The 18,824-nt window shown below is 57.7% G+C and overlaps 1 protein-coding gene across 1 annotated transcript in view; it reads right to left on the minus strand.

Annotated features, from left to right (window-relative positions):
* LAMC3 (laminin, gamma 3) overlaps positions 1-18,824 on the minus strand; it is a 65,930-nt gene that overhangs the window by 30,718 nt on the left and 16,388 nt on the right. The window contains exons 4-12 of the mRNA XM_008583208.1: positions 16,244-16,374; positions 13,186-13,352; positions 10,843-11,031; positions 10,647-10,764; positions 9,204-9,302; positions 6,595-6,731; positions 4,122-4,232; positions 653-845; positions 374-492 (exon numbers count right to left, since the gene is read on the minus strand). Of these exons, the coding sequence (XP_008581430.1) occupies positions 374-492; positions 653-845; positions 4,122-4,232; positions 6,595-6,731; positions 9,204-9,302; positions 10,647-10,764; positions 10,843-11,031; positions 13,186-13,352; positions 16,244-16,374 (1,264 nt within the window). The remainder of the gene's footprint in view (positions 1-373; positions 493-652; positions 846-4,121; positions 4,233-6,594; positions 6,732-9,203; positions 9,303-10,646; positions 10,765-10,842; positions 11,032-13,185; positions 13,353-16,243; positions 16,375-18,824) is intronic.

The raw sequence follows: 18,824 nt of genomic DNA on the forward strand, positions 1-18,824 counted from the left end.
GGGAATCCTGGCCTGCCCCTGCAGCCAGCAGGGACCCAGGGCCGCAGTGGGTTCTGCGGAGGTGGAGTGACCACACCCAATGGTTCTTGGCTGCTTCACTGGCCACACACCTGTCCCTTCGAGTTGTCCTTCTCGGGGCCTCACCTGTGCAGTCCCTGAATCTGTCCTCAGCCACCATCCTGCTGCCTTTATGGGTTATATGACCTTGGGCGAGTGTCCTGACCTCTCTGAGCCTCAAATGCCTTCTTGGTAAAATGGGGACAGTAACCACCCAGCTGGGAGGACTTCACACGGCTACGCACGAAGGAGCCCAGCCCAGTCCTGACCCTGGTGAGTGCTTGGTTCTTGGGGCCACGTTGGTATCATTACTGACCGGAAGGGCTTGGGCTTTGGCCGCTGGCCCAGATGTGCAGAGCAGTCAGATTGGCCAGGAGTCGCTGGAAGTGGAAGGAGGGCAGCGGAGGGTCCACGTCCTCGGAGGTCTCCTGCAGCCTGACAGGGAGAAGCGGTCAGAGCAGGAGCCTGACATGGGGCAGGTGGGGCCAGGAACCTGCGATCAGCAGCAGCCCCCCACCACAGGCATTCTGAAGTGTGCCCACCCTAGAGACCACCCTGCCCCTCACCCCCATCTCTCAGGATGGAGGACACTTACAGGAACCTGAGCTGTGCCTGCCCCGGCTGCCGGGCATCCTGGGGGCCAGACAGGCTGGAGGGCCTCAGAGACAGGGCCAGGCCTGCCCCTTCCAGCCTCAGCTGCACAGGCGGTGGGGAGCCCCCGGGGGGGACCCAGAAGGTCAGCGTGAGGGGCTGCCCATAGCTGAACCGCTGGTCTCCCAGGAACTTCTCTGAGGACAAGAGAAGAAGGCTCTGACAGTCTTCATATAGTTAGCTTGATTTTAAAAGTCTCTATTGATTTTGCTGGCAATTAAACACTCAAAAAAGGTAAATCAGGGGCTTCTGCACAGCAGACACCGCGGGTGGCCTGCCCGCACCTCCTCAGCCTGTCCCTCTCGGGCGTGCGACCCTGCTGTCCCACAGGGCCCCACGCCTGGTTGGATGCTCAGCTGTCACCATATGGCCATTCATATCTTTATCCTTGAACTCGGGTTTCATAAGCGAAGTCCACAGGGACAGAGGTCTGTACATGAGCAGGGGAGATATGACAGGCAGGACTGCAGCGCCCTGATGCCCCACAAGCAAGAAGTACCCGTGGACCCACACGTGGGGAGCTACACCTATGACAAAGCGGAGGCGCGGACAGCCCCAGGCCACGCTTCCCATTCGGATCAGAACTCGCTTCGTACTGGGAAAGAAGGAAGTGGCGTTCTGAGAAACACAAACGACCAGGGAGCCCTGTCCTATCCCCTCTCGCTTGCGTTATTTCCCGGGTCCGGCCAGCCACTCATGCTGAACGTCACGCAGAGCAGGAGAGGGGACAGGGCCCGCAGCTTTCTGCCGCTCAGCGTGGCCGTCACCCGGGCCAGCCCAGGCAGCGGCGGGCAGAGCAGGCTCTGGGTAGTGAGCTCGCCCCGCACCGTCCACCGCTCTGGGGAGGACAAAATGCACAAAATGCGCTCCATGTAGGGGCTGTGAAAACAAACTGTGACTTTCTTGAGTCCACACACAAGTTAGATGCTCTGATATTTGCCTTGGAGAAAAAGGTTTTATATTTTAGGGCCTTTAATGGCACTTTCCCCTATTTCCTGAATAAGGGGCTCCACATTTTAATTCTGCAGTGGGCCCCCCAGTTCTTAGCCCGCCCCACCTCAGCCTGGGTGGGCAGTTCCTGAACAGGCTGAAGGTCCCTGCGTCCCTCCGCCCAAGGGCATTTTCTGGCTGAAGAATGTGCTCACCTGTGCAGGGTGCCCTGGGAGTGGGCAGACACCCCCTGCTGCCTCACTCCGCAGCAAGAAGATCCGAGGTGGGTTCTGTGCTGTCCTAGGGTCCCCAGAGGCGGCCCCCAGCAGTAGCCTCAGCAACGCCCTCACCGGCCTTCCTGCTTCCCTATCTCGCTTCCCACCTTCCACATCTTGCATTTTGATCAGGGATCAGATTGCAAATGAGTTTGTACTCACATCCTTGTCTCAGCATGCGCTTTTGGGGGAACCCAAAATAAGACATCTGCACCCCAACTTCAGCCTCCAGAATCAATCACTGGTCATAGTGTGAGTCTCATCCTCCCACCCTTGTCCACGCATTCTGTATGTGAGATGATAAGTGATGGACACTGGATTATACTCTACGTCCTGGCCTGCAGCCCCAGGCCCACGTGGTGCCGTCATCCACCACTGGGCCGGCCAGCCTCCCCCGCTGGACTGTCACAAATCTTTTTTTTTTTTTTTTTGTCTTTTGTCTTTTTCCGTGTCTGGCAACGGATCGCAACCCTCAGTGTTGCCCCCGTACCGGACCGGGGACCGGCAAGGGGATCGCAACCCTCGGTGTTGCCCCCGCGCCTCGCTCAGCCAGTGAGCGGGAACCAGTCCGCATGTGGGATCCGAACCCTCGGGCGGGAGCGCCGCCGCGCTTCCCAAGCGGCGCACTATCCAGTGCGCCACCAGGCCGGCCCAAACTGTCACAAATCTTTACCACTACAAATGCTCCTTCACTCAGGGCCTGCTCTGCACGTCTTTGCCCCTGAGTAAGGACGCCTGCAGCCAGGATACTGCAAGGACACCTGCAGGGTCAAAGGGCGCATGCGTTTTAGCTCTGGGGCAGTCACCAGCCAGCCTGGGGGGTTGTTTCTGTGTCCCTCCTGTGAGCGGTGGGGGTGAAGCCTGACTCCCCTGCCACACCCCCACCTCACAGCCGCCCAGGGGGCCCTGGGAGCAGCCGGGCTGAGTGCGCCAGGAGGGCAGGGCGGCCATCCGTCTCGCTGACTGGTGTGCCAGCACCAGCACAGAACCCAGCAGGCACTTCTTGAATGAATGACTCCTTTTTCTTAAATATGTCGACCGAGTGTGTTTTCTGCTCAAGGGCCTCTGAACTTGGAGCGCCTGCCCCACAAGCGGGCCCAAGGACCCCCACGTCCTAGCTTCCTGGCTGCGGGGCACACAGCTCCTCAGACTGTGACATCACCTCTCTGGCTCCTCTTGGAGAGTGAGGGAAAGGGCAGGACTAGGTCGGGGAACCAGCGGACCCTGAATCTAGCCACAGTAGAGCTAAGAATGGGCTCCGGGCTCCCAGTTTTGGGATTGATAAGTGTGCAGGAGACCAAAGTTCTCCCAGTTGGTGGGGGTTGGTTCAGAATCATCGAGAACTTCCTTCCTCTTGCAGGAACCCCACGGCCCTGGGTGTGGAACGTAGTGGCCTGGCAGGGTAAGATGCTGATGGGAAACGCACAGGGATTGTCTGGGGTGTGACAGTGGCTGTGGCTCCATGGCACTGAAAGAGCCCCACGTGGTGAGGCTGTGACCAAAAAAACGGGGTTTCATCAGATGCCATGGTCTGATGGCAGAATGATGGGCCCCAAAGGCATCCACATCCTAATCCCTAGAATCTGGGAATATACGACCAGGGGGAATTAAGGTTGTTAATCAGCTGACCTTAAGGGAGAGAGGGTATCTTAGATTATGCAGCTGAGTCCAATGTAATCACAAGCGTCCTTAAAAGATGGAAGAGGGAAGGCCGGCCCGGTGGCACACTGCTACAGTGCGCCACTTGGGAGTGCGGCGGCGCTCCCCCCCGAGGTTTCAGATCCCACATACAGACCGGTTCCCGCTCACTGGCTGAGCAAGGTGCGGGCGCAACACTGAGGGTTGCGATACGTTGCTGGACACGAAAAAAAAAAAAAAAAAAAAAAAGATGGAAGAGGGAGGCAGGAGAGCTGGGTCTGTGGGCATATGAGACAGACTCAGCCAGCTCTGAAGGTGGAGGAAGGGGCTGTGAGCCGAGGAATGCGGGCAGCCGCTAGAAGCCAGAAGGGGCAAGGAACGGATTTTCCCTGAAAGCCCCCAGAAAGAACCCAGACCTGCTGACACCTTGATTTAGCCCCACGAGATCCATTTCAGACTTCTGACCTCCAGGTCACTAAGAACAAACCTGTGTTGTTTTCAAGCACTAAGTGTGGCAGTTTGTTATAATAGGACACTAACAGGGACAGTGTACCCCTGCCTGGCAGGTACCTGGTGCTGTGAGCTCCTCCTCATCTTCTGGGCTCAGGAGGACCCCACTTGGGCTCCATCGTGGGGGATGCTTGAGGCCCCCCACACTTCTGGCTTGCCAGCCTTCTGTTCCTAGACAGCAAACACAGACACATTCCATCAGTGTGAGGCCCTGGGGGGTGGCCTCCAGGTGACAGGGCCAGCAGGGTTCTCGGGGTGGGAGGGAGCCCCAGGAGAAGTTAGAAAGCTCAGAGACCCTGCTCTGCTTGGGGCGTGGTCAGACCTCAGGGCCTGCTCTGCTGCTACCGTGGGATTTTGAGCTTAACATGGGAACATGGCCTGGAGATGCCATTGTGGGGGCCTTGGGATATCAGGGCCATCTATAACAATACTGGACCTGACCTCGTCTTCAGGTCCTCAGAGAACCTTCTCACCTGTGACCTCACCAGCCCTGACCTTCCAGGTACATGTGTCATCAGCCCCGCTGCACCCAGGGAGGCCACCTAGTTAGGAAGAGGTCAAGCCAGGACAGGAACCCAGGCCTTCTGGTCCCCAGTTCCAGTTCAGTCCCTCCTCCCTTTGGTGACAGAGCACAGTCCAGTTAACACTGAGCACAAGCCAGCATAAAACAACTGACCTCAAGAGGGCGCTGCCCAGGGGGCAGCTGGGCAACGGGGTGGAAACCAAACACCCGGGGCACCCAAGTGGTGAGGAAGGAGGGATGAAGAAAGGGAACAGAGGTCACAAAGGGGAGGCCTGGGGCTCCTTGGTGCTAGACTAGGTTCTGCCCCTTGCTGGCTGTGTGACTCTGGGCAAGTTACTTGACCTCTCTGAAGCTGGTTCCTCATTTGCAAAATAGGGGCAATGAAGTGCTTATGGCCCAGGTGGCAATTCTCAAAGCTGGTCCGGATCCTCCAGGAGATCCTGAGACCTCTTTCTGGGTGTCCATGAGATCAAACTATCTTACTAACACTAAGATGTTATTTGCATTTTTCCTTCTGTCTCTCTCACGGGTGCACAGGGAGTTTTCCAGAAGCTGCAAGGCCCGTGATATCACAACATACTGCGGGGCAGAGGCCCCTGTGAGAATGAGCGGGCATCTCCTAAGTCAGACCTTAAAGTGATTTGCAAAAATGTGAAACGAACAGCACTCTTCTCAGAAAACGTTGTCTTTTAAAAAGATAGTTCTTTTAGCAGAACTGTGTTATTTATTTTATAACGTAATAGGTTTGCTATGGCTGTTTTAAAATGAGTTAATAAATAAATATTTTAAAATATTTTCTTTTCTTTTTCCTTTTCTAAAAGATGACCGGTAAGGTGATCTAACCCTTGACTTGGTGGTGTCAGCACCACGCTCTCCCAAGTGAGCCGCGGGCTGGCCCTTAAAAAAAGCGTTTTCGTTTCTAATACAGCAAACATCCTATAAACGACCCACATACAGAAAAGCTCTTCAGGGGTCTCCATTATTTTCAAGAACATAAAGGGATCCAGAGACCAAAAAGTTTGAGACCTGCCTGCCGAGGGCGATTGTGAGATAAAAGGAAATGAAGCCACGAAGCGTCAAACCCAGGGCCTGGCTCAAGGGGAGAACAGTTCACGACTCTGTTCTTAGGGTTTGGAAAGTGAGTCTCGCCGACGCGAACGTCCCGGGCGGTCCCAATTGCACGCGCCTCTCGGTCCTGCTGTCTGCGCGGCGTCCAGCAGAGGGCGCGCTGCCCCCGCGTCTAGGGCGCCCCAGAGCCGGATGCCCCTTTCCTGGGGCGGGGGCGGGGGCGCGGGAGGTGGGGGGCGCTCCGTGGGGCTCATCTGGGCCCCATGCAGGCTCTGATTCAGTGCAGAGCTCAGAATTCTGCCGCTTTCCTGCTCTAAAGGTGCGGTTGTGCCACCTGGAGTCAGGGACCTAGACAGAGGGCCTCGGTCTGTCTTAACCAGAGCAAAACTCCGGAGCTGATGAAGCCAGGTGCCAGCGACTAAGTTATGTGACCTCAGGCAAGTGTCCTACCTTTTCTGGGCCTCATCACCTCGTCTGTGAAATGGGAATGAGAGTCCCTACCCACTGGGGACTATGTGAGTTTCCCTGCCTGTAAGGAGATCAGCACAGGGCCGGGCATACAGCAGGTGCTCAATAAGTGGAGGCCAAGAAATGGAGTCTAAATCTCCAGCATTTAGATATGCCAAGGGATGCCAATCTCGACAGGGCATGTGAAAACTCCCCTACAGGATCCAAAGGGTATTTATCACCTGCCCAGCCCTCCAGTCCAGGGAGGGAGCCAAGGGGTCGCTGGTAGGTACTGGGGAGAGGTGATGGCCGCAGGGGAGCCACCCTCTCACACTCAAGCCCACCTAGGCTGTGCGGGTCTGTGGCTCCTCTTCCACAATGGGGCGTGGTGGAGGGGCCACACCCACCCACACCACCAAAGCAGGACCTCCCCAGAGCAGATTTGCCTGGGCTGGGAGCAGGCCCTTGGGGGCGGCTGCAGGGGGTGCTTCTTACCCTGACAGAAGTCGGAGAGGATGTGGCGCTCCTGGAACTGGGCAGCGGCCACACATACCTTGGAGTGGCCGTAGCAGAAGCAGCTGCTGCAGCCGGCTGGGTTGTGGGGCTGCAGGTTAAACATCCCCGGGCGACATCTGGAGTGGAGGCAGGACATGCCCAGGGGGCAAGATGAATCGCTAGGAAGGGGCAGGTCAGGAACCAGCCAGACTCATGGAGTCCAGAATCACTGAGAAACTTTAAAAAATTGTTTTTTTCAGAATTACAGAAGAGTTGCAAAGACAGGAGACAGTTCCCAGTCACCAGCTTTGCTTGATATTGACATCTGACATCACCACCGTCCATGTGTCAAAACTAAGAAGTTAACGTTGTTTAACATTAACCAAATCCAGGCTTTACTAGGATTTCTCCCCTTTTTCCACTAATGTCCTTTTTCTTTTTTTTTTTTTTTCCTTTTTGTCTTTTTTTCAGACCGGGACCGGCAATGGGATCGCAACCCTCGGTGTTGCGCCCGCACCTCGCTCAGCCAGTGAGCGGGAACCGGTCTGTATGTGGGATCCGAACCCTCGGCGGGAGTGCCGCCGCGCTTCCCAAGCGGCGCACTGTAGCAGTGCGCCACCGGGCTGGCCCTAATGTCCTTTTTCTGCTCCAGGATCCCATCTGGAGCAGATCCATGTTGCATCTGTTTGAGTCCTTGGTCTCCTGCAATAGGTAACAACTTCTTAGTCTGTCCTTGTCTGTCATGACCTTGATGCTCTTTGAAAAGCACTGGTCAGGTATTTTTTTTAGAATGCTCTTCAATTTGGGTTGGTTTGTCTGATGTTTTCTCAGGATTAGACAGGGGTGATGTATTTCAGGAAGAAATACACAGAGGCGTAGCACCCATCACATCACAGGGTACAGGAAGCCCACATGACATAGACCCAATGTTAACCTAATTGTTAAAAGAGTCACCAAATCCAGCCCACGCTCAAGTGGAGGGAAATTAAGCTCCACCTCCTGGAGGGGGTTATCAAAGAACTTGTGGACATATGTTAAAACCACCACAGTAATTAATATTTTGAGGGAGATATTTGAGGCAATGCAAATATCCTGCTTCTCCTTAAAGTCCCACCCACCAGCGTCAGCAGTCATCAGCAGCTCGTCTGCAGCCACGTACTACTGTGATGTTCCAGCAGTGGTTTTCTATTTCCCTCATTTACTTTTTGGGATGCTTCTGCAAGGAAGATTTGTCCCCTTGTCCCTGTCTATTTATTTATTCAATCATCTATTTATATCAGTGTGGACTTGTGGATATTTAGTTTATTCTCTGGGTTATAATCCAATACTATTGTTTATTTTGTTGTTCAAGTGGATCCAGCTCTGGGAGGTCTTTCGGTTTGGCTCCTGTCCTTTTGACACGGGCCCCCATCCTGGTTTGGGTTTTTTTTTTTTTTTGATTGGTTCATGTCTGTTTCTGTTTTGAGCACTTCCCTGCTTTCTGGCACTACAAGACACTCTAGGTTCATCTTGTCCTCTCCCTGTCCCAGTGCTAGAAGCAGCCATTTCTCCAAACAGCCCTGGGGAAACGCTTATTACAAATACAGCTTCCTGGTTGGACCCCAGGAGGCTCCGTTTGAGCAGGTGCCACATGGAGGAATCTGATTCATAGGAAGCTGCAATGGCTCCAATGACCAGCAAGCTCAGATGAACACATCTCACCACGCCCTCCCATTTCACAAATGGGGAAACTGAGGCTCAGAGGAGCAGACCCATTCAGGGTCACAAAGCAGTCAGGGTGGAGCTGAGGTTAGATGTGGCTCCCCAACTCTGCCTCCTCACTTGAGGTCTCGGGGTGGGGGCACAGAGTAAAACCCTTCAGAGACAGATGAAGGGGCTGTCTGGGGCTGGCCAAGGTGAGAGTCAAGGCCGGGGCCAGTCACATGGCTTTGGTGCTGCCAAGGGCTTCAGATGTCAGACACAGAGCCAGGAAAAGGAGACAGACTGTACCCGAGGAGGTAAACCCACGTCTGTCTGCCAGCCCCACTGCTGGAGCTCGGAAGCCTCATGAACACGTGAAAGAGGCAGCTGATGGACGGCGTGACTTTGGACAAGTCCCTTTGTCCTGCTGAGCCTCAGAGGCCCATTTGTACCATGATAGAATTGCAAGGACAACTGATCGGCTCAACTCTCAGCTCAACGGGTGAGGGCTTCTCGGAGCAGGGCATTGAGATGGACCCTGAGGTTATGGTAGGGCTCGTGGTCAGGACCACTGTGCCCCATTGGTGATGTCTGCTGTGGGTGGCACACGGGAGGGCTATAGTACGAGTGCCGTGGTTTTGCTATCCCTGGATTAGACAGATGAGTTCTCCTATCCTTTCCAGCTATTTCTTTTCAGGATTTCAAGCTAGGAAAGCAGATGTAATTTCTTGGCGTATGAACCATCAATGGTGGGTGGATCAAGGCGTAAGCACTGCCATAAAGCCTTCAGGTAGGAAAGGTGCAGGGGGACAGGGTTGCCCAGGTCCGTGTGACTGTGTCCCCACTGCTCCTCCACTCTCCAGTATTGGTGCCTCATCAGTGATCCCGGAGGTCACCTGTGGCAGGCTTACTGTCATTGGCTCACCCACCTGTCACACAGGTGGCCTTCCACATTCTCCTTGCAGGGGCAGCGCCCACTGCGGGGGTCACAGGTGCCCAGGCTGCCAGCAGGATTGCAGGTGCAGGGTCTGCCAAAGAGACAGGACAAGGGGAAAAGTGTCCAACGTGCAACTTCAGAGCAGGAATGGCCCATCCTAGTTAGAAATCTCCCTACCCTTTCCTGTTCCCGATACCAGGAGGCAGGCTGACTCAAGAGCCTGCCCCCTGGTTTTACTGTGCCCACCTGGCCAAGGAGGTGACCCATCCACCCACTGCTATAGTGACTCATCTGTCCCCCTGCCCACTTGTCCATCTGTGCATCCTGCCCTCATGGACCCTACAGCCCAGTGCAGATGGATAGACAGGCAGACGTGGAAGTGTGATGCGTGCTGCAGGAGTGCCTGAGAGGCTGTGGCAGCACCGGGGAGGGGCACTGACCCGGCGGGGGCAAGGGGGGCAAGGTGGCAGATGGGAGGGAGGCTTCCTGAGGGAGAGGTGCTCCAGCTGAGAACGAGGAGTGAGTCCGCCAGACAGGCTGGGGAGGCTGGGCGTGGGGGTGGCACAGGCCAAGGTCCCGAGGCCAGAGACCCTGGGGGAGCAGCCAGGTCCCTGTCTAATGGTCAGTTTTGTGCCCAGAAACACCGAGTGTTTTGCAAGGAGTCTGGGACTCCTCCCCACACCCCATCACGCTTCCGCTGCCTTTCAAATACACGAGGAGACTGTCGTTAACCAAAGCCAAGTTCATTTAAAGTGCTTCTGAATTTATAACAGCTTTACTTTCTCTGGTCATTGTGTATTTTCTCAATCAAGTGATGGTAAAGGCGTTAGACCCCTCTTCTGAGCTCCGAACCCCAGCGGCCCCCTGCCCATCTCTCTCCCCGTGGCTGTCCCACGAGGTGCCACAGACTCAGCACACCCGGTCAATGTGCAGCCTCTCCCCGCCCCACTCCCCCTGCATACCCCCCTCCACCCAGATGCCCAAACCCTGAGGGCCAGGCTCCACCCTTCCTCCTCTCCAGCCCCCTGGTCACCACTTCCTGCCAAGTCCACCTTGTGAGGGGCTCTGGAATCTGCCCACTGTCTCCCTCTCCACAGCCAGACGCTCACGCACGCTGCCAAGGTGTTCCTGCTATGGCCTCCGCCCGGCCTCCGACCTTGTCCCCCTGCTGCTTTCCGTCGGTCCAGAGCTCCTCCTGAGCCCTCCAGGGTCCCCTCTTCCTCTCCGCCCCCTCTCGCCCTGCTCAGCTGTGCCAAGCTTCACCTCCTGCTTGCCTCTGAGCCTTTGCTGTGCTCTTCCCCGTCCTGGAACACCTGTCCCTCCCCTCTCCCTGCCAGCCCTCCCTCACCAGGTCTCAAACTAGAACTTGGCGCCTCTTACAGGAAACCTGCCCTCCACCCCGAGACTCAGCACCCTGCCTCATAATTGTCCTCACCTGCAGCCTCCCTCGCTGAGAGAGTGGAACCCAGGCAGGCAGCGGTCACACTTCCAGCCTGTCACAGTAGGCTTGCAGGCGCAGGTGCCCGAGTCATCACACTGGAGGCTCAGGGAGCCTGGGGAGAAAGGGCACAGGGCAGCAGAGGTCGGGATAGGGGTGGGGGGTGGAGAGCTGGGGGGTGGGACCCACTCACCTGCCGGGTGGCAGTCACAGGGCTGGCATGGTGTCCGCTGGTCCCAGTGATAGAAATTCTCCTGGCAGCGCTCACAGTGCGGCCCAGCTGTGTGGTCCCGGCAGTGGTGACAGCGCCCACCGTGGCCCGTGCTGCGGAAGAGCTCCCGGTCAAACGTGCATTCCTCTGAGCGGCCGCTGCAGTTGCAGGCTATGGGCGGGAGGCGGGGGAGGGTGTGTGTGAGCGGCCCTGGCACGTGGTAGGAGAGGAGTCTGTGCCAGGCCTCGCCCTGTGCTGAACAAGCAGGCAGCTCAGGGAAGGATGAGAGCATAGTCCAGGATGGAGTTCAGGCCCGGCTTGATCAAGGATATGCAGACCAACCAACTGATCTTCCAAAACAGGACTCTCTTAAGAGCAAACGGTGCACCGTGAATCCATACACCAAAACAACAGGCATAAAAAGAACCGTTCCAGGCAAACCAGGAGGCAGGGTCACCTGATCATGGGTTACAGAACAACCACCTCCTGGAGTGGCAGTGTGGCTCTCTCCAAAATCTCTCGTGGATTCTCCAAGTCATAACAGTAGTGTGACTCTGGTCCCCAGAGGCTGTGAGATCACTCAGGCATACAGAAAACACAAGTCACCCTCCATTTACTCATTAAATCATTTTTTAAAAAAAGTATGTGTAAAGGGCTGGCCCTGTCTTTGCTCCCCTGGTGAGCCCTGGGGTGCATGTGTGAATGGGGCACGGAGCCGGCTGCTGCACCTGTGCTGCCACAGTGTGATGGAAGCCGAGCAGCCAGCAGGTGACAACACTGCAGGTGCAGCGCTGTGACGGGAGAAGCAGGGGGGCTCTGAGAGCTGATAGGAGGGGACCCTACAACCGTGCTGGGGTCAGCAGGTCTTCCTGGAGGAAGTCACGGCTGTGCTGACTCTGGGCAGGAGGAGTGAGCCAAGCAAAGGAGAGGGGAGTGGGAGTGTCCCCGGCAGGAGGTCAAAGTCTGGAGGGTAAACTGTGGCACGGCCAGAGAAGCAGGAGCTTGTGCTGCGGGTGGGCGCTGAGGCTGCTGCAGGGCGGCGCGACATGTAATGGGCGGGGAAGAGGGGGGACCACGTGCAGGGGGCAGCGTGCCACTCAGGGCCAGTGTGCAGGGGCAGCTGTGAAGTTAGAGGTTGGCAGAGCTTGATCCAGGGAGGCTGGGCCGCCGCAGTCAGTGGACTTCACTTGGAGCAGGGGGAGCCGTGGGAGGTCTGAGCAGGGGATGGATGTGATCGAGTTTGCACATTAGAGAGAGACTTGGAGGCAGGGAGAGCAGGGGACAGGGAGCATCAGCACCCAGAGGAGAAGGACACAAGTTAGATGGGTTGGAGGGACATCAACAGGACAGAATTCAGGGTTCAGGGGCTGCCTGGTTGGGGCTGGGCATGGGGCGAGGAGTCAGGTGTGAAGCCCCAGATTCCAGGCTGGTGACCAGGAGGGCAGAGATGTGACCACAGGGGTGAGGACGTGGCAGGAGAACCAGTCTGGCCTTTCATGTCCCCACCACGGAGTAGCCGCAGGCTTGGAATGTGCAAGCAGCTGGCACTGCTTCCTCAGCCCCAGGAGGACTTCCTGGTGGAGGCAGGCCAGCAAGGGCAGCAGGAACCCATTAGGGTCCTGGCAGACCCCCAGGGCACCGTGTCCCACAGAGCAGGCTGTCTCCTCCCTGCCCCAGCCCTGGTCACCAGTGGCCCAGGCAGTCAGGCCAGCCTGCGTGTGAAGAGGCTCCTCCTGCCAGCAGCCGCAGCGCCAGCGACACACGGAGAGCCTGGAGGCTGTCTGGGGAGACAGGGTGGGCTGGGGGAGGGTGGGAAGCCGGGCAGCAGGCACCAGCTGGGAGGGAAGGCGGGGGACCCCCCTCCCAGCCCCACATCCCTGGAGAAGGTCTGATGGCACCACCCTCTCTCAGCATTTCTCTGAGGTTAGGCGGTCAAAGCCACATCACAGGGAGCCGGGACCTCAAAGACCGCCTGGGGTTCCATGGGGGAGGCTGGGTGGGCAGGTCAGCACCTCCCTGGACGGGGGCAGCCTGGCTTTGATTAGCAGCTGGGGTTGGAGCACTTAAAACAAAGGAGCGAGTGGGGGTCTTCCCAGCTCTCCCCCTATGGCGCCTCTACTGGGTGGGCCCGGCCTGGGGGGCTATTTGTGGGGGGACTGAGGCTTAAATGCACGCCCTTCAGCTCTCCTTCATCTTTGCAGCAGCAGGGGTACCCCGCCCTGTGCACCGGGCCCCCCAGGAGCAGCCCTGCCACGAGGTTTCAGGGGAGTCTGTTTCTCAGCCTGCACCGCCAGCCTCTGGTCCCCGAGGCCCCAGGACACTCACGCAGACACTCGTGGGCAGCCTCTGCTGTGCCCCGGGCCCACGGGCGGTCCTGGAAGAAGGGCAGGCAGCGCTCGCAGTCCGTGCCGGTGGTGTTGTGCTGGCACCGGCAGGTCAGCCGGCCCGCCGCATCCAGGCCGCACTCGCTGGCATGCCCGTTGCATTTGCACCTGGGAAAAGAACACAGAGCAGGGGATCCAGAGACTGGGGGCAGGATAGGCACGGCAGATGAGGGGTTAATCACCGGGTAGCTCCTGCGTAGGGGTGTGAGTCCCTGATTTCCACCACTCAAACATGAGCCTTTGTGGAACCCCTGCTATGTGCCCTGGGGGCAGTGGTGACAGAGGACTGACTGCACTAGACTGTTGTGAGCTCTGTACACGGATAAGCCCATTCTTCTTCGTGAGCTTGTTACTACTCCCGTTGCACAGATGGAGAAACTGAGGCACAGAGGCCCACGGCCGTCAATTAGTAAGTGGTGGCTGCAGAAGACTTTGCCTGGGAGGAGCCCCACCCAGGGAGAAGTCATCGCAGTCTCCCCGGTGGAAGGTGGGCCAGTGGTCCCAGGGGCATGGGCGTGAGGGCCGGGGAGGCCATCTTGTGAAGTTCTGCTTCAGCTGTGTTTACAAGAGCAAGAAAGAGGCTGCCCCATATGGGGGACAGCTCCCAAGTTATCCCAAATCCCCAAAGAGTCTGTGTCTTGAGGCATCCTGGGCCCGTTCCCCATGCCACCCACAGGATCAGGGGACAGGTGCAACCAGGCAGGAACACAGAGGTGTTCAGGGCCACATGGCGTGCTTGGTGGTGCCTGACCCCCTGCGGTCATCACCCCCGTCCCAAGCAACCAGACGAGCTACTTAGACGGCAACCACAGCTTCCAGCTCCCAGCTCTGCTCAGGACCGGCCACGGAGGTGGGAGAGACCGTTATTATCCCCATTTCACAGATGAGGAAACTGAGGCTCAGGCCTCAGAAGTGAAGGACGCTAAGTGGCAGAGCTCAAAGCTGAAGCCTCTCCTCCCCAACTCAGTGCAGACTCTGGGCTCCTGGACACTCCTCTACAGCTATTTGGTGGCTCCCACAAGCCGCGTTCCACCCTCAGCAGGCATTGACAAATCGTTGACCACTGCCAGGGCCCTGGGGCTTTCTCTAATCTGGGGACCCAGGGCACGGGAAAGGCACACAGCACTGCATCCTCACAGGAGCCCAGAGCAGGCAGGGGTGAGGTGGGGACCAGGCAGTATTGCAGTCATTGGTCATTGGGGAGGAGACGAGGGACTGCCCCTGTCCTGAGGGGGTGCTGCCAACACCTCCCCCCACTAGGAAGCCCTCTGACCCATGGAAAGGACAGTGAGATAGATCCCTGGGTCATCCTGGGACCCATTCTGCTGGGCCACCTGTCCCCTGCCTGTGAGCAGCCTTCCCCAGCCAGCTGCCAGTTTCAGGGTGGTCCAGCTCTGGCAGCTGGGACCCAGATGTTCTCTGGCCCAAAGCCCCCTGACGGCAGGTTCTGGAGCTCGCTGCGGTCTGCCATCCTTGGAGGGCCCCCCTCCCAGGTGTGACCTGATTCATAGGTGGGGATGGAAGGGGAAGGAGGAGCAGAGGGGTCCTCACCAACACCCCCAGTGCCCATCGCTCCCAAGCCCCAGCCTTCTGGAGCATGCAGACCCCCGAGTGCAGCAGCGGGGCACGTGCCCCGGCCACCTTCTGAGTGTGAAGCCACCCAAGCGTCCCTCGGTCATGAAAGCCCAGAGTCTGGCTGTCGTCCTCCCTTCCCACTCCCACGGCCCATCACACACACGTCCGGCTGCTTTTCCATCCTGAATAGCTTTCAGACCCTGCTCCCACCTGCCACTGCCTCCCTGGTCCAAGTGACCCTGTCTCTCCCACCCTATCCCTAACGATCGGTGTCTCACTCTCTTATCCCCACTCTGCTGTCAAGGGGTGTTTAAAAATCTGACCCTAGGGCCGGCCCGGTGGCGCACTGGAGAGTGCACCGCTTGGGAGCGCGAGGGTTCGGATCCCATGTGGAGACCGGTTCCCGCTCAATGGCTGAGCGTGGTGCGGGCGCGGCACCGAGGGTTGTGATCCCGTTACCGGTCAGTAAAAAAGACAAAAAAGGAAAAAAAAAAAAAAAATCTGACCCTATTACCTCGCAGGCCACGTCCTTCAACAGCTTCCCATTGACTGTGGATGAGAATGAACTCAGCCACGACACTGACCCTCTTCCGGCCACACTGCGCCCTCCCCATCCCCGCTGTCCACTGCAGCCACACCGACCTTCCTCCTCGTCCCTCCCCAGGCCTCGGCCGTCTGCAGAGCCCTGGCCTCTGGCGCGCCCCCTCCCTGCCTCGCCCATCCTTGCTACTCTGGTGCGCACTGACGCGTTCACTGGGGGAGCGACCAGATCAGATCTGCCACCCCATGTGATTGGGGAGGGACACATCTGTCCTCTCTACTTTCAAAGAAGGAACCTGAGAAATGCTTATGCGGGAGACATTCTTTGTGTCTCCCCCCGGCTCCACAACCCTCCTGGAGCTCCAGCACCCGGAGGCTGCACGCAAGACGGGCCCTGGGATGTGGAGCAGAGAGGGTCGAGCCGCTGCCTCCTGGGCAGGCCCTGCTCTTGGAGAGGACAGATGTCGGAGGAGAAAAAGACCAACCACAACCTGTACTGACTGATGCCCAGGGGCCAGGGGGCCAGATGGCAGGGCACCTCCTTCTGGGGCAGGGAGGTGACATTTCCCTCCAAGGGCAGGGACCTCCAGGCTGAGGGAACAGCAGGCACCAAGACCCAGCGGGTCCGGCACGTGTGCATAGCTGGTGTGGTGGGAACAGCTGAGGCGGGCTGCCCAGGGGGAGGGGCCCCAGGCAGGATGCAGCCGGGCCAAGGACCCAGAGGCTGCTTCCTCTCTGCACCCCTGGACGCTGCAAATGGCTTCCTCACCCCTCCACAGAGCGACGTGGTGACTCCTCTGCGGCAGCCACCTTCTGCACCAGCACCTGGGGCCCGGCTTCCCTCCTGCCTTCCCTCTGGGACCCAGCGTCCTGGTTCTGCCTACCTGCCACCCACGGAGAGGTCAGACACTGCATAGTAGTAGGACTGGAGCACCTTGGGGTCCTTGAAGATGTCGTCCCCGAATGTGTTGAGCCGGTCTAGAGAGACGAGGAGCTCAGTGCTGGTGACCCACTCCTGGGAGAGGGAAGGGGACGCCATCAGCAGGTTCTTGAGGATTCATTCCCAGCCACCCTGGGGGGCTCCTGGGACAAAGGGGCAGCTAAGCTCAGACAAATTCTGAAGACACCACAGAAATAAAGAGCCTGTGCTTTGGGGTCATGCCAACCTGGGTGCCCCACTCACCAGCTGTGCAACTACTCAGCATCTAGAGCCTCCACTTTCCCATCTGTGAAATGGAACAAGGGTAGCACCTCCCCCACTCCACGAGGGTGTCTGGAGGAGGATGGCCCATGTCAGTAGCTGGGCATGAGGCTGGCACATGCTCAGGAAGCAGTAGAGGTGCTGGGGTTGGGGACCCTGTTGTGGGGGTCACCCGCATTTTCCCAGCGGCTCATTCTGGAGGTCAGCTGAGGGATAATATGCCCCGGCGACCTTCTACCCCACTCGGCCGGGGCTGGCATGGGGCAGGCCCTAGGTTTCTCGGCTTCTCACATGCCAAGGATCAGGCTCCCATGGACACGTCACCTGTTCCCGGTGACATCTCTCCCATGACAACGTAAGCCCCACGAGAGCAGGGACTCGGGGCCCTTTGTTCTCGCTGCGTCCCCAGCCTCCCACTCTGCCTGGCACAGAGCAGGCACTCGACAAATACTTGCTGATGGCAGAATGAACAGCTTCCCCACGGAAGAGCGTGGTGGGGAGTGGGGGAAACCCATGTGAAGACTGACATTTTCATCTGCCTGCTGCTATAATCAGAGGTAGCTCCGGCTGAATATTAATCAGCATTTTAATTCAGCCCAGGAGCCCCTGGTACGGCAATCAGGCCCTTCGGTACAGACAATGAGCTCCCGGCAGTCTGTCTTCTAGCCCCAGCATGACTCAGGCCAGTGGCCTCTCCTGCTCCCCCTGAGCTGAGCAACTCAAGGGCCACTGCCTGGGACCCAGGGCCTCTGCCTGGGGATGCTTCGGCCGGGGAGAGGCGTCCAGCACCAGAAAACTTACATGGGAACCTCAGCACTATGCTAAGTTTGTGCTTGAGTTTGCAGGTCCCCGTCACTCCCTGAGTCACCCATGGCTGCATTTCTCAAATGCAATGTGCATTCAGGGATCTCATTAAAGTGCAGCTTCACATTCAGAGGTCGGGGCCAGGGCTGGGGAATCTGCATTTCTAGCAAGTGCCCTGGTGATGCTGATGTTGCTGGTCCCTGGAGTGGCAGAGGGGCAGGGAGCCACGGGCCTGGGCTGGGGAACCCAGCAGTGCAAGCCAAAGGCTCTGAGACTCTTTCCTTTCTCCAGGAAAAGTGCCACCCAGAGAACTCAAACCAGCCGATGTCAGAGTTGGAAGGTGCAGCAGCTGCTGACATTTGTGAGATCAGGGCTCAGGTCCTCACAATAACGCTACGAGTAGGGTTATTATCCCCACTTACAGATGAGGCTCAGAGAGGGTAAGCATTCCAAGTTGCACAGCTGGTGCATGGCAGAGCTGGGATTCAGGTCTATCTGACTGCAGGGTCCAAGCTTTAACTACTAGGCTAGCCTGCCTTCCTGCATCTACCCCAGCACCCTCATCATACCAGCGGGGCCCAGAGAGAGTAATGACCTGCCCATCAGTGGCCCTCCTCTGGGTTCCTGCATCCGTGTTCTGGCCTGTAACCTGCTCCCTCAGTCTGCAAAGTCAATGGCAGTAAAGGAACAGGGTTGAAGTCTCTGAGACACAGGACGGGAGCCGGGAGAGAGGGGGATTTGTTCCCTTAGCCCAGATTGTAGAGGGCACTCCTTGATTCCTTGAAGATCATTTTGGGGCAAACCAAAGCCTCTCTGTACCCAGGTGATGGGCTTTTGCACTTGCAGTGGCTCCAGCCAAGACCACCAGTGGGTTCTGGGTTTGGTGTTGGACAGATCCCGGATGCAGCCCATGGCGTTAAGGAGAAGCAGGAGGCGGACAGCTTCGGCTCCTGGTCTACGTGGGCTCCAGCACCACTCAGCTCTGGTGGCCTGGCTCTGCAACAGCCTGCTCCCCAAGGGCGGAGGGCCCCACGACCCACAGCCTCATGGACACATCCTTCTTTACCTCCCACCCCAACGTGCTCCATGTCCTCTGAGAAAGGACGTGTGCCCCAGATGTGTCTCGAGGCGGGGACGAGTAGAAAAGGTCAAGGTGAACTTGCCTTTGCTCAGCCTTCTCTGACCTTGGCTTCTGCCTAGGAGCAGCAGGGGGGACGTTTCTGAAAAGGTCACTTCTCCAACAGGCACAGTGTCCAGAACACACGAGGCAACAAATCAGGAAATCTGTGACTGTCAAGGATCTCCACCTAAGCTTCTGCCAGGTGACAGCTGCCCGCAGCAGGTCGGGGCAGAGCCTGGCCCTTTCTGCCTGTCTGCATCTGACCTCGGCTGCTGTTTTCTTTTCCTTTCTTTCTTTTTTTTTTTGTGGCTGGGAGACACGGGGATCTGAACCCATTACC

This window comes from Galeopterus variegatus, unplaced genomic scaffold (genome assembly GCF_000696425.1).
Source record: "Galeopterus variegatus unplaced genomic scaffold, G_variegatus-3.0.2 Scaffold2851, whole genome shotgun sequence".
NCBI lineage: Eukaryota > Metazoa > Chordata > Mammalia > Dermoptera > Cynocephalidae > Galeopterus > Galeopterus variegatus.